Here is a 14283-nt window from a genome sequence, read left to right on the forward strand (position 1 = left end):
GTTCCACAGGGCGGGCGCCACCACCGAGAAGGCCCTCTGCCTGGTTCCCTGTAACTTGGCTTCTCGCAGGGAGGGAACCGCCAGAAGGCCCTCAGTGCTGGACCTCCGTGTCCTGGTAGAACAATGGGGGTGGAGACGCTCCTTCAGATATACTGGACCGAGGCCGTTTAGGGCTTTCAAGGTCAGCACCAACACTTTGAATTGTGCTCGGAAACACAGCGGGAACCAATGTAGGTCTTTCAAGACCGGTGTTATGTGGTCTCAGCGGCTGCCCCCAATCACCAGTCTAGCTGCCGCATTCTGGATTAGTTGTAGTTTCTGGGTCACCTTCAAAGGTAGCCCCACTGCAGGAATTGCAGCTGAAGAATCCCTGGCAAATGACCAACCTTCAGGCCAACCTTCTCCCCTCCCTCACACTCAACGCAGCACAGGGAATGGGCCATTATCCTACTAGAAATTGTTTCTAATGCCATTTGCTGCTTGCTGCATTTCAGGGTTATCCCCTCACCTTTGTCCCCTCACCCACATGCAAGCAGGAACAACGCCTCCCACCTGCCCTGTCCTGCCTGGGCCCATCACTGCCCCCCACCCCCCTAGAATCAAGGGCAGGTCCCTGTCCCCAATGCTCCAGGCCCAGAACAGCTCTTCTCTGCCCAGCTCCAGTCGAGCCAATTGCTAGCGAAATTATTTCGGCACCTTTCGCAAGCTAAATACGGCAGGTTTTGCAACAGGCGAGGGGAGACCTTTAGCCATGGCGAAATATGCATGAGCACGTATTGACCCTTGCTAACGAAACCTGACACAGCCCACCCACCCTTATCACCAGGCCAAAGCCCCGCCATTGCACCCGAAATCACCTTGGCTACACCCCCCGCCCACCTCCACGCAGGGCAGAATGTCCTCTTCAAAGCTTCCCCCTTCAGGTACTGCATTGAGCTGGCATTTGGGAGAGGCAGTTAGCTATTAAGTGGATTGCACTGGCATAGTCAGCCTCTGACGTCCTTACAAGAACAGAAGCAGCTGCTGTGACCTTGCAGGCTCACAACCGCAGCAGCAGCAGCCATTGCCAAAGAGAGAGAGGGCTCCTCCTCCTCCTCTGGCAGGCGGGCTCCCCTGGAGAAGGGGCCAGCCAATCAGAGCACCTGCCTGCCAGCCCCCCAACATCCTTCCAACAGGCAGCATCAACAATGCAGCTCAGGGGCATTCAGGGTGAGTGGGGGATGGGGAATCAAGAGGATCATTGGGGGGGGGGGAGTGTGTTTCTCAAGCACAAAGGGGACCTCGGATTTAGACACTTCTTAATTTGCAGAAGGACGGCACCTTGTCCTTATGCGCATTGGACCAAAGTGTAACGCGCTCTCTCATCTTAAGAGCTGCAAAGAAAACCAATTAGAGGTGGCAGCATAGTTTTGCTAACCGATATTGCATTAGAGTTTTAAATGTTCTGGACCTCAGAGAACGGTTCGGCATCCCATTCCAGAGCAACGCAAGATGGATAGCCGTAGAATCATAGCGTCAGAAGGAATCCTTGAGGGTTAATTCAGTCCAGCCTCTCTGCCATTCAGGAATCACAGCTAATTAACTCCTGATAGATGACTGCCCAACCTGTTTAAAAACCTCCAGTGAAGGAGACGTTCTGAGGGAGTCTCAAGCCTCAATGTTCTGCAGACCATCAGAATTGGATTTTCTTCTGTTCTTCCTCTGAACAGCTCTGTGTTCCCTTCACCCCTTTCAACCTCTCAACCACTCTGTGAGGCAGGTTAGGCTGAAAATGGCTGTGGAGAGCAGCTGGCAAAGAACATAGTGTGTGCTGCAATTATCCAATCTGGAAGTTACCGCGTGCAGAGTACAGCAGCCAAGTCATCTCAATCCAAACGGTGTTAAAGCTGGCAAATCAGCCAGAGCTGAAATAAGGCAGCTAAGGTCAGCTGAGAGTCCAGTGACCGCGCTGAACCCAGGAGCAAACGCCAAAGCTGCGCCTTCCAAGGGAGCGCAACCCATCAAGGGCAAGTCAGCTCCCCATCTGTTGGGCCTGAGAATCTGGGGCCCGTCACACCTCCGTCTTTTCAGCACTCAGGTTCTGTTTATTGACCCACACCCAACCCATCACTGCCTCCAAGCGCTGGTCTAACACCTCAACCACCTCTCCTGATTCAGGTGGAACAGAGAGATGGAGCTGGGCATCATCTGCATATTGGGCTCAGCCCCTAGGAGATGGCGCACCTGTCCGGAAGGATACTGGGGCCAACACTATCCTAAGCGGCAGATTGAGGAGAATGAGCCAAGATTGCACAACACTCTCATCTCTCTCCTAATAAATGTCATCAGTCAAGGTCAACCAAGTCAGTTTGGATGCCATCACGAGGCCTGAAGCCAGATTGAAACAGATCTAAGTAATTCACTTTCTCCAAACATGCCTGAAGTTGGACCGTCAACCTTCTCAAGCACCTTGTCCAGAAAGTGGGTATCTGCCACTGGGCAATAGTTGTTAACACTTATGGGGCCAGGGCAGGGGTATTCTTAAGGAGCGGGGCGCAGCACTGACTCCTTCAAGGCAAATTGTACCTCCCCACTTTCCAATGAAGCATTGATTTTTGGATTGGGAAAGCCTTGCCACAGTAGAATCATAGGATGGTCGAGTTGGAAGGGACCCCAAAGCTCATCTAGTCCAACATCCTCCAATGCAGAACTCTCAACTAAAGTTCATGCACTGGTTACTTCAAGAAGGGATTACTGCAGTGTGCTATCTGTGGGGCTTCCTGAGGAGGATCAAACCTGGGAGGCCATCTGCCCAGGCCATGCATGGGAGCTACCAGAACATCTGGCTGGCTACCAGAAACGGTGGACTAGATCACCCCAGCCCCCCTGAGACACTCCAACTGGAGCTGAATACCAATTGTAGGGCGGAGGAACACTCAGGAAGGCACTGCAGCTGGCTGGCCATATAACTAGATGCAGGCCAGGCTCTGCTTACATTAGGACCATCTCTACAGTTCCCCAACTGCCTCTCACCACTTTCCCAAGAGCAGGACTTGACAGCCATGGAATATTCTTCAGAGCAGATTACGAGATGAGATAAAATGCCAGGAAGGGGAGAGTTGCCTGGGAAAGAACGATCTGCAGTAGTGGCTACAGGGCAGGAAGTCCTCAGGGCCAGCACAGATCCTTGCAGGACTCCCTTCTGCCCCCACCCCTGCTCACAACTCCACGGAGCCAGGAGTGGGGGAAAGAGTAATTATATAATTACAGGGTGCAGCTTGAAGATTAGAGCATGCTATATAGAGGCAACAAGAGGCTGCACGAAATAAGACTGGCTTCTCAACATTGCAGTTTAACTGCTCATCCACATGGCTGCTGAAGCGCCCACTTACCAGTGTGCCAGATGCTCCTCAGAGCATTTGGCTATGATCTTCCAGGACTGACGGCATGCCAGAAAATATGCTCTAATCTTCAAGGGGGATGAAAGATGTTCTAGGTCTCCCCACCCCCCAAGTGTGCCTTAAGGGATGAGGGGATTGAGGCAAGGTAGACAGGACAGCATGGAAGTGGAGGGCTCCCCTGGGTAGCTCGACTTCGACCTCAGCAAAGCTCAGACCCATTCTTTGGAATGGAATGCCTTCACTCCTAGCTTCCATGATAAAGCAGGTGCTCCATGCTCCAGTAACCTGCAGGTCAGGCTCATTACATGGGGCTGTCTCCGTAAACTGCCCTCAGGACAGAATGTGTCTGCCAGATGACTAGTTAGGACTGGCTGGTATCATGTGACACCTGTGGTGTATCAATCCCCTCAGGCACCCAGTCTGTTTGCTGGGACCCAGAAAAGCTTTTCACGGCTGAGGGCCAGAGCACTTAAGGGCTGCTTCTGCCCCCCCCCCGGGTACCCACCTATAAACAAATATAAGGGACTGCTTTGAAGGTGGTGCCTCACAGGATCTCCCCAGGCGCCTGCCTTTCTGCAAAGTCCTTTTGATCTTCCTGAGCTTTTTGGCAATGGTTCAAATATTTGATATTTTCATGCTGGTTCTTTGATTTTGTGGCCTGTTAGTTAACGTTTTAATGTTTATCTTTGTAAGTGCATTTGACATTAAGGAACAAATTTGGATCATTCAGGGGAAAAAGAACCTGCAGGATCGGGCCAATGGCCCATCTAGTCCAGTAACCTGTTCTCACAGTGGCCAACCAGGTGCCCCAGTGGGAGACCCTCAAGTAGATTCACTCCCAAGAGCCTTCTCCCCTCCTGTGGTTACCAGAAACTGGCATTCAGAAGCATTGCTGCCTCCAGCTGTGCAGGCAGAGCAGACATCAATAGCCCCTTCATTCATAAAGGAGAGGACTATCTCCAGGAATCCTTCAGAAGGTAATGGATTCCCCTTCATTGTGAGGCTGGCCATCTGCCAGAGATTCTTTAGCTGTGATTCCTGCATTGCAGGAAGTTGGACTAGATGGCCCTTGGGGTCACCTTTCAACTCTACAGGTGCTGCCATTTCCAAATCATGCAGTGAAGCCGCTTGCACAGGCAGACGTTCTTGGCTCACTGAACCAAACTGGATTGGTGCTTATTTAACAAGAGAGTTTGGGCTGATGGCTGTCTTGGGCTGATGGCTGTCTTGGGCTGATGGCTGTCTTGGGCTGATGGCTGTCTTGGGCCCCAGTACCATGTACTTCCAAGCAAAGATTCAGCGCTGCCCCCCCCACCAAAACACACCCCAGCCTACTTTATTTTAAAAAGTTTTTTTTATTTATAAAAGTGGCCCCTCATCACATACATTTCTGCTAAGCTACTCCCTCCTCCTCATTGTGCTCGCCAGGTTCAAGGCTCAGCTCAGAGAACAAGAATGATAGGTCTAACAACATTAATTATGAAGTTAAAGCTCAATACAAAACAGTATAGAAATGTAGACACAATTATTCACAGCCCAGCAGAAGTGGGACTTCTCTAGTTCCAAGACAAGAGATTTACGCGTAAAAGCAGGTACAGCATCAAGAAGACAACCGGCCCCTCTTGCACATGGTGGAGTCACCCTAACACTGTTTCAGCCACAAGGATATGCAGACAGGCGCTTGTGGGCAGCAAAGCAACGGGGGTTGCGGGCACATCTGTTTCATCGCCCTAGGATGGGGTACTTGAACAGTGCCATGATGGCAGCACTGATGAGACCAGAAATTGGGACTGTGACGAACCAGGCCATGAAGATGTTGCGAAACAGGCGCCAGTCCACGGCTTTCTTGGAGCGCAGCCATCCCACAGAGACCACAGAACCCACCTGCAGCAAGGGACAAAGCACAGGTCTTGCACAAGCACTCCTGACAAGGGATAAGATCTGAAGATCCCAGGCACCAAGGCAGGCGGGCCAACAAAGGCTAGTCAGAACAGTCCAGAATTCATTCAGTTCACAAAACGGTAAAGCGTGTGCAGAACTCTCCATTACCTTAGAGCTCAAATGAATCTTAAAAGCAAGCTTAATCCAGTTCTCAAACTGAGACAGAGGCAAAAGGGAAAGTGTGCTAGGACTTGGATCTGCAAGATCAGGAATCAGATCCCTGCTCAGCCATGAAGCCGAGGTGGCCTTGAGCAAACAACTCTCTCCCAGCAATACCCCACCCCGGTTCTTGAGCCAACCAAAATCTGCCACTCTATAGACCCACTTTCTTCCCAAAATGCTTGTGTAGAGCCCCTGAACCTCAACTGGACTGCCCTTGACAGTGACACAGATCCAAGTGTTACGCAAAGAAGCTCTTCCACTTACCTTGCAGTGAGTCGTGCTGATAGGCAAGCCAACATTTGAAGCAATTACTACGGTCAAAGCAGACGCCAGCTCAATGCTGAAGCCACTGTGGACAAAGAGCTGGTGTTAGGCTGAGCCACGGGGCAGCTTCAATATATTAGGGTTCCCAAAGTGGAGCCCAAGGTTGTCACAATCCCCACCCCTTCCATTTAAAGTTGGTTTTCCCTTTTGCTGGGGCTGGGAAGCGAACTGCAGCCTCCAACTGCCCTGACATTTCTCCTTCCTTTACCCTACATGGGCTCATAGCTCTTGCTCATAGGAAAGGCAGGCGGAAGCTGACGCTCTGCCCTCCAGCTGCAGCTAAAAGAAAAGATAAGGGATCCTGCAGTTACTGCTAACCATTTGGCTGCCCCACTCTACATTATTCCGTTTTGAAGTCTAGCTGTAAGCCTGAATCGACATCCCAGGATGACACACCCACACTCTTCAAGGCCTCACTCAGGGCTGGCAACAGAGTCAAGGACACAATATTAAGTTATGTATGTCTGGCAGTATCACAATTTATGCTCAGCACCCTCTGGCAAAGGAGCACCCAGGCTTCCTCTTCCTCCTGGAGCTTCCAAAGGGGGCTGCAATTATCCTGTTACCCCTCCCTCTGCTCTAAGGTCGGAGGGAAGGGTGAGCGCCTTTGGCTGCTGCACTGCTGAGTGATTCAGAACACCTTGGCATCTGCAGAGCCAAACACACACCTTTATGATAGGTGAGGGCCCTGAAGAGATAAAGAGTCCTAGCAGTCACATTTTTTTTGCTCTGCTGCCAAGACTGAAACAGCAAACCTTTACACATCAAGGAGGCTAGAGGAAAAAGCCCCCAGGGGAGGCTGGCGCAGATGAAAGGCTTGCCCGCTGCGCACAAGGCACAACTACCCAGTTCAAAGGCTGAAGGCTACAAAGCGCTAAGCAAACTCAAGAAGGGCGTGAAGCAAAGCTGAAGAAACTGAGCAGGTATGAAGAGGAAAACATGCGGCACTGTCAGAAAGAGAACTAGCTCCAAGGGTGAAAGGAATAAGGCAGAAAGTTGAAGGGTTGTGGAAACAGAGTTGAACCCCCAAAGCTCATCTAGTCCAACCCCGTGCCATGCAGGAACCACAGCTCAAGAATCCCTGACAGATGGCCTGCCAACTTCTGCTTAAAAGCCTCCAATGAAGGAGTGTCCACCACCTTCAGAGGGTCAAGAGCATTCACTAAAGAAAACTGCTTCAGAAGAAGGCATGGCTGAAGCTTTGCTGGAGGTTATTTTTCTTGTTAGAGACAGTAAGCTTGCATCAGGAATACTTTAGGTGTGATGACAAACCTTCACGCTGATGCTTACATAACCGAGTTCTAAACACCTTCAAAGCAAGCGGACAAACCCAAGACCTTTTCAGCTAATAGGGTCCTTACATCTGCCAGCTCCATTCCAGCCCAGCCCTCCAAACCACACAGTTAATTTCCCTCCTCAGCATGCTCAGTATAAAGCAAAAAAGCTCTCCATTTTACCTAGATGGTGTGATGGGAGTGAGATCCTTCCCCATGGTCTGAATGACCCTCCTCCCCCAGATCCACAGGCCAGTGCAGATCCCGACACCACCGTACAGCAGGAGCCAAATCGGTGTCGCCACCTTTGAAGACACGTCGCCTGTTTTGTAGACCAAGTACAGGGCAACCAGAGGACCAATCGCGTTGCTGCCAAAAGGGAACACACAGGGATCAATTAAGTGGAAAGACAAAGAAGGGAAAACCCCAGCAGGGAGCCATTTTGCCAAAGGCTCCACTTACAGGCAGGGCCTTATGGGAAAACAGAACTTTCTAAACCACTCAAGCTGCCCAGCCACTGACCTCACATCATTTCCCCCGTGGGCGAAGGACCCAAAGCAGGCCGTCAGGATCTGCAGGAATTGAAAGAGGAGGGACACCTCCGGCTTGTCCTGGTCGTGCCACTCATCCAGGGAGCCGCTGCTGCCACCCTTCTCTGCCTGGCTCAAGTCCACGTCGGCTGGGTGGGGGTCGGCCACAGCGTTGCAGTAGCTGGTGTAGCTGTCCATCCGGATCCTCTTCTTGGAATCTGATCCAGACCATGCCAGCCTCTCCGCCTCATCTGCTCCCTTTGGCTCAGGCTCCTTCACCCGGAACGAGTCCAGGGGCATTCCGCAAATGGCCATGGTGTATGAGGTGTAGCTGTTGTTGCGCCGCAGGGGCTTGCTGTCCGCCGAGGAGTCGCCCATGCAGTCCCCCACCTTGGCCAGGTGGAGCTTGTGCAGCAGCTCCTTGTAGAGGCCAGAGTCCTTGTGCACCGTGTGATAATGCCCGCTGGAACTCATCTGGCTGCTGACAGCCTGGTTGAATTGGGCAAGGCTACCGTTTGGAAAGGACATAGCTCCTGCAAGAAGAAAGTCCGGGTTGGCACAAGAAGGGAAACTGCCCTGGCATCACAGCTCACACTTGCTTGAGCTGCCCCACCCCTCATGCCCCACTTCAGAGCCAACTCACCGCTGTCAATGCTAGTCTCCTTCATCTCCACCCTGGGCAGCCGCTCCCGCTCTGGAATCTCCTCCAGCTCTCCCAGGTTGAAGGAGACCATCCTTTCCTCCACAGCTGCTCTGTGGGGCACAGAAGATGGCTCCCCTTCGGTAGGGGAATTCCTCTGGTCATCATCAGCAATCTTATTATCCACCTTGGCCTCTTCCTGCTCTTTCAGGCTGCTCTTCTTCTTCATTAAGGGACTTTCAGAGGGACTTGATTTGATCTCTTCTGCAGAAGGAAGTGAAGTTGCAGGAGGACAAGAGAGAAAGCCTTCATAATGTGCATAAAGAGATGCCTGAAACCTCGCCTCGCCTCTCTGTTAAAGCAGCAGCCCTGAGCTAGCAGGTTTTGAATCCTGTTTATAGCATCTGTGAAAACACTGGGCAAAAAAGGCTGAGGATGTGCACAGGGGTCTGCATCCAGGGCTTTAGATGTGATAGACATGCCTCTCTTGGGTATCCCTTTCCTACCACCTATGTGCACAGAGTTTATGTCTGCCTTTTGTCACTTGGCCTGACTCAGGGAACAGATACAAGCGCACACAGAAAAGGCTCTCAAGTTCTCAGCTGCACAAAATCCAGAAGACATCCATTTGTGCCAGTCAAGTGCCTTGTGGGAAGACGCATGAAGGGCGCTTCATGTTTAGATTACGCTTGAAAGCAAACAGCCAGCCTCTCACTGCATTCAGATATACATTTGCAAGATTACATTATGTACAATTCTAAATGTACTTACGTGCAATTTTCTTCTTCATTCTTGGACAGACAAAGAACCAGACGATGAGAGCACACACAACAGCGCTCCCCGCCGATATGAGGACGATGCCCCAGACGGGAAGTTTGTCAAAGCCCAGCACTAGGAAATAAAACAATGCATCTTGAAAACCCCAAGGCCGGCGGGGCCCTTCCCAGCACAAAAGAGCTCTTCCCCAGCTGAATAGAAGGTTTAGTGACCAGGGTTTCTTGCTCTTCTGAGATCTGCAACATCTATGTCTTCCATATCAACAGGCCATGAAGTCTAGCACTCAAAGTTACAACTGCAGCTTAACAGAAGTAAAAGGTACAACCTGCCAGGTTACATTCTTTCCATCCAACATCCACATGCTCTAAAAGCCTCCCTCCGTTAACAGTGTTTGTGAAGCCTGGAAACAGCTCCACTCACATCATCAGGCTTCCCAAACCTGTCTCAGACTCACAAGAGTCTTTTTACAGAGTTAGCCCGAGAGCGCTTCAATTGGCCCAGCTACAGAAACTTCAGGGTCCCTCACAGCATAAGGCCTCGTTTACAGAAAAGGATTTGCCCAGCTGGAATTAGGTAGTTCCAATTAGGTCTTAGCCTCCAACCATAACACACCTGGATGCAAGTTGCTTCTCCCTGCCCACCTCCACCCCTCGCTTCCATGGTTAGCTGCACTTTTTGTTAACTTGGCCCCCCTAAAGGCATGAGGCTAGAGTGTCAATAGCAACAAAAGGCTCCGAGGCAAAACCAGGAGGGAGCCCGCAGATTTGTGATTGACATTTACCTGACCCCCAAGTACCACAGAGCAACTGTGGCGCAAACCATCCCCCATTCCAAGTGGGACATGGCACCATAGCCTACCCTTGCCCCATATTCTTTGTGTCAGAGCTGCCACCGTCTCTCACCAATATTCAAATCTAAGCTTTTGACCTTCATTAGACAACCTGAAACTTAGAATTGCTGGCACCCATCTGCTTTCCACCAGTCACAACCTAATCCTACATCTTATTTATTGAACTAGAAGGCAGCTTCTTTCTCCTACTCTTAGTAACAGACAGTTTAAGATTTCAACTGAGAGACCTCAGAAAGCCACAAGAAAGGACCATGGAATTCCTCTTCAAAGTACTTGGTTGCCAGCAGCTCTTCTTGGGGGCAGGAGGATAACAGGATGAATTATTTGGGATCAAACGCAATCAAGGCATCATCGGAAAAAAACACCACAGGGCCTCTTGCCCTGCCGTGAGCCTGAATTCATTAAGCAGAATGTTGAGAAGGCCCCCTTCTTTCTCAGCAGCTAGCATCCCAGGTCTCAGGAAAAAAGGCAAAGGGGGAGGGGAAGAGGAGAGTGTCAGGATTTGCAGGTAATTAAAGGAGGGAGCCTGTGGCACCCCAGTATCAGCAGCTAAGCTGTCAGAATCTGCAGCTTGTGTGAGGACTAAGGAGAACAGGTCTCTACTAGCCATTTAGATTGTGAGCAGGCAGGCCTCTTGGGTAGGAGGGAGGAAACTATTATCTAGGGTTGAGCCTGCAGCCTTCTGTAACTGGCCCAGGCCAGCTGCCTTCTAGGAGAAGTCATTCCTGTAAAGCAAAAGGGGTAAAATTCTTTGTTTGATTGAGAAGTTAATAAAGGGTTATAAAAATTCAAGCTCTTGTTTCAATGTCTACTTACAAGGCGCACCACTGTACATAATGGAGAAGAGGTTGATCCCGATTGTACAGGCATAGAAGATGGGCAATGCACGCAAACCATTCGGAACGGGATCTACCTACAAGACAAGGAGTTTCGCAATAGGCAAACCCAGGTCCACTCTGCTCACAGCGATACCACATAAGTGAAACATTATTCAAGCCCACATTCCTGTGGGGAATTCCCCACTTTTACAAATGCATTGCTTTGCAACTATCATAGCATGATTTAACACAATACAATTGAAACTGGATCTCTGAAATGAATACAATGCTACTCAAATCTAGAATCAAAGTCGCCAGTGGCAATTCACTGTTGCCCCTCCCATCTAGTCTAGGCCAGACTGTGGACTACAGATCTATTCAGCCATGTGCCTGCATGAAAAGGAACAACCTCTCAACAGAGGACTCTGGACAGCTGTAACACGAGACAATTCATCTTTTAGAGAGGTGTGAGAATCTGCTGCTGGGGAAAACTTAATTACATTTCACATAAGCAATGTTTTAAACTGTGGTTTACACAGCATTTGTTCTGCCTAGAACACTTTTTTTTCTTCTTCAGCATAGTCAGTGCCAAGGAAAGGGAAAATGCCATCAACTTGGAAAGTGTCCAGCCAAGTGGAAGCTGTCCACAGACGGACACAAATTAAAAATTACAGTAGGCTACCTTTCGGGGGGGCACATTTTGCAATCCATTATTAGCATTCCAGCGTCAGTTAATAAAGCTTCTAGACCTCATGGCTCCCAAAGTGGGTTCTGACATACCAGCAGCAGCATGTTTCAGGAGTCCCCACCCACCACATTCATCTCATATGCACATCAGGTTTTATTGGGAGTAAGACCTACCTTGGAAAGAATGAACCTACGGACAACAAAGAACAGGACAGCAGACATGATGCCAGAAAGGAGGGGAGAGATGAACCAGGACAGCACTGGAAAAGAATTAAGGGCACACTAAATATTTGCTACTGCAAGACAATGCTGTTGCCACATTAAAATTACATACTAAAATCAAGGCCTGCATTTATTAAGGAAAAGATGGTCATAAGGTTATTGCTTACCAACTTTAAGCAATTCAGACCACTTGACTCCTTCCTGTCCTTTGGCAACGAGAGAGAAGCCAATTGTCGCCCCGACAATACAATGTGTACCAGAAATGGGAAGCTTCAAAAACGAAGCCACTAGTTGCCAAACAGCTGAGCCTAAGAAAGAAAGGCAAAGTGGTTAAGAGGAGTTTGGGCAACCACTGAGCCACTCAAAGTGTTAATTCACAGCAAGACACCCAGCATGAACAATGTGAGCCACATACAAGTGCTTTTAAGTTTCCAAGCGCAGGCAAGAAGGAATGGATGTTTTCCTCACCGAACATGGCACTGATGGAGCCAGCCATGAGCAGCTCTTGGGTGCTGTTGTACATTTCAACGTCTATCAGCCCCTTCCGGATGGTCTCGCTTACTTTGGCTCCAAGCAACACAGAGCCCACCGTCTCAAAGATAGATGCCAGGATGCAGGCTTGCCGGAGGGTCACCACCCCAGAGCCCACGGCGGTGCCAAAGGAATTTGCTACGTCATTGGCACCCACTGAGAATGCCAGGATGAAGGCAATGATAAAACCTAATATCAGCATCCACAGGAAATCCACCAAGGGGCCTGAGGAGGCCGTGCCGCTCAGGGCGGTGGTGATGTAACTCCTCACAGTGGCGGTGGTTGTCTCCATGATAACTAACTTTGGCGGCTCCCAACAAGCAACTCGTTACTTTGATGTGTAAACAAAAACTGAGGTATGATTAAAAAAATACTGTAATAAATAGTGTTACAAAATTAAATACTGCAGGGCCAGAAAGTCACTGCTATAAGCTGGGTATGCCAGTCTCTGTGGTCAAGTTCCTTTGGCTGAAAGAGATGCTCAGGGGAGCTGCCTGGTCCGCCATCCTGCTGCGAAAGAGGAGGAGGAAGAAGGACGTCTGTGCGAAGAAGGAGGCGGCAACCCGGGGTCTCTCATCCTGGAAGGAGATTGGAGGGGAGGGGAGAGAAAAGAAGAAAAGCCTTGTGTCAGTCAGCCCATGCCGCCCACCACATGGAAGGTCCGTAGACCAGGTAGGAAGAGGAGACTTCCTGCCTCAAGCCCTCAAGAACCACTGCTGAGGCAATACAGTGGTACCTCGGGTTACATACGCTTCAGGTTACAGACTCTGCTAACCCAGAAATAGTACCTCGGGTTAAGAACTTTGCTTCAGGATGAGAACAGAAATCGTGCAGCAGCAGCGGGAGGCTCCATTAGCTAAGGTTAAGAACTGTTTCAGGTTAAGAACGGACCTCCAGAACGAATTAAGTACAGTGGTACCTGGGGTTAAGAACTTAATTCGTTCCGGAGGTCTGTTCTTAACCTGAAACTGTTCTTAACCTGAAGCACCACTTTAGCTAATGGGGCCTCCTGCTGCTGCTGCCGGAGCACGATTTCTGTTCTCATCCTGAAGCAAAGTTCTTAACCTGAAGCACTATTTCTGGGTTAGCGGAGTCTGTAAGCTGAAGCGTCTGTAACCTGAAGCGTCTGTAACCCGAGGTACCACTGTACTGAGCCAGATGGACTAGGCACCCCACAAACATCAGAGGCAGGGCCGCCTCTGCCCCCTGTCCGACTCCAGGGGGAGCCCCTCACCCCGGCCAGGCGCTCAGTGCTTCCTCCCCGCTCCGAGGGCGGCGCTGAGCGGGCTTCCGCGCGGGACAAAGAGGCCGGCCGGCCACACCAGCAGCCATGCCGCCCGCCCGCGCCAAGGTCACCGGCCTGTCCTGACAGGAGTCCGAGGCGGGGGCCCGCTCGCGTCGAGCCCCTGCCCCTCCCCCTCCCCGGGGACCCTCCCCGCCCCTCAGACCCGCGTTTCCCGCCTGCGCGTAACGGCCGCTCCCGCCTGAGGGAAACCCGGAGGAGGAGGAGGAAGCGCTCGCCCTCCCTCCCGCCCGCTCTTTCTCTCCGCCTCACCGAGTTAGGCCCGTAGGAGTGGCGGCGGCGGCGGCGGAGTCCCCTCAGGTGGTCTGACCCGAGCGGCGGCTGCCCGGGAGTGTCGTCGCCGCTGCCTCGCGCCGGCTGCTCCTCTCCCTTCCCTGGCTGGCGTCCGCCCGCCTCGGCCAATCAGCGGCGCCGACAGCGCTGACGCCCGACCTCGTGCGCACACGGCTCTGTCTCGGAAGGCGCGCGGGCCGCGCCTACTTATAGCCTGGGCCCTCGAGGGAGGCGGGGCCGAGGCCGCCCAGTCACTTCCTGCGCGGGACCAGACAAGAGAATGGGCGCGCGCGGAGAGAGAGAGAGAGAGAGAGAGAGAGAGAGAGAGAGAGAGAGAGAGAGAGAGAGAGAGAGAGAGCGCTCTGTGTCCCGCCACACCCACTCGAAGGAAGCCACGCCCCCGCACCGGAGGGGCCTCCCGCGCAGGCGCGACTCCCGGAAAGGTGCAGTGGGTGGGAGCGCCGCCAGGGGGCGCCACGCCCAGCGACTCCCACGCGTGGAAGAGGCGTGGGGGGGGGGAAAGATCCTCCCCACGGGCGAACCCCCACTCGCCGTTTGCTCACAGGTGCCC

The 14283-nt window shown here is 51.7% G+C and overlaps 1 protein-coding gene across 1 annotated transcript; it reads right to left on the bottom strand.

Moving 5' to 3' along the window:
- Nucleotides 1–4715: 4715 nt before the first annotated feature.
- Nucleotides 4716–13884, bottom strand: SLC20A1 (solute carrier family 20 member 1). Its single transcript, XM_081921058.1, has 11 exons — nucleotides 13692–13884; nucleotides 12074–12714; nucleotides 11773–11913; nucleotides 11554–11643; nucleotides 10695–10787; nucleotides 9023–9142; nucleotides 8255–8515; nucleotides 7604–8144; nucleotides 7265–7450; nucleotides 5748–5832; nucleotides 4716–5264 (listed from the first exon to the last, which is right to left on the bottom strand). The coding sequence occupies exons 2-11, from the start codon at nucleotides 12426–12428 to the stop codon at nucleotides 5103–5105; spliced, it is 2034 nt and encodes a 677-aa protein (XP_081777184.1). The 5' UTR covers nucleotides 12429–12714; nucleotides 13692–13884; the 3' UTR covers nucleotides 4716–5102.
- Between the last annotated feature and the right edge of the window lie 399 nt (nucleotides 13885–14283).

This window comes from Podarcis melisellensis (genome assembly GCF_964234715.1).
Source record: "Podarcis melisellensis genome assembly, chromosome: 8".
Lineage (NCBI taxonomy): Eukaryota > Metazoa > Chordata > Lepidosauria > Squamata > Lacertidae > Podarcis > Podarcis melisellensis.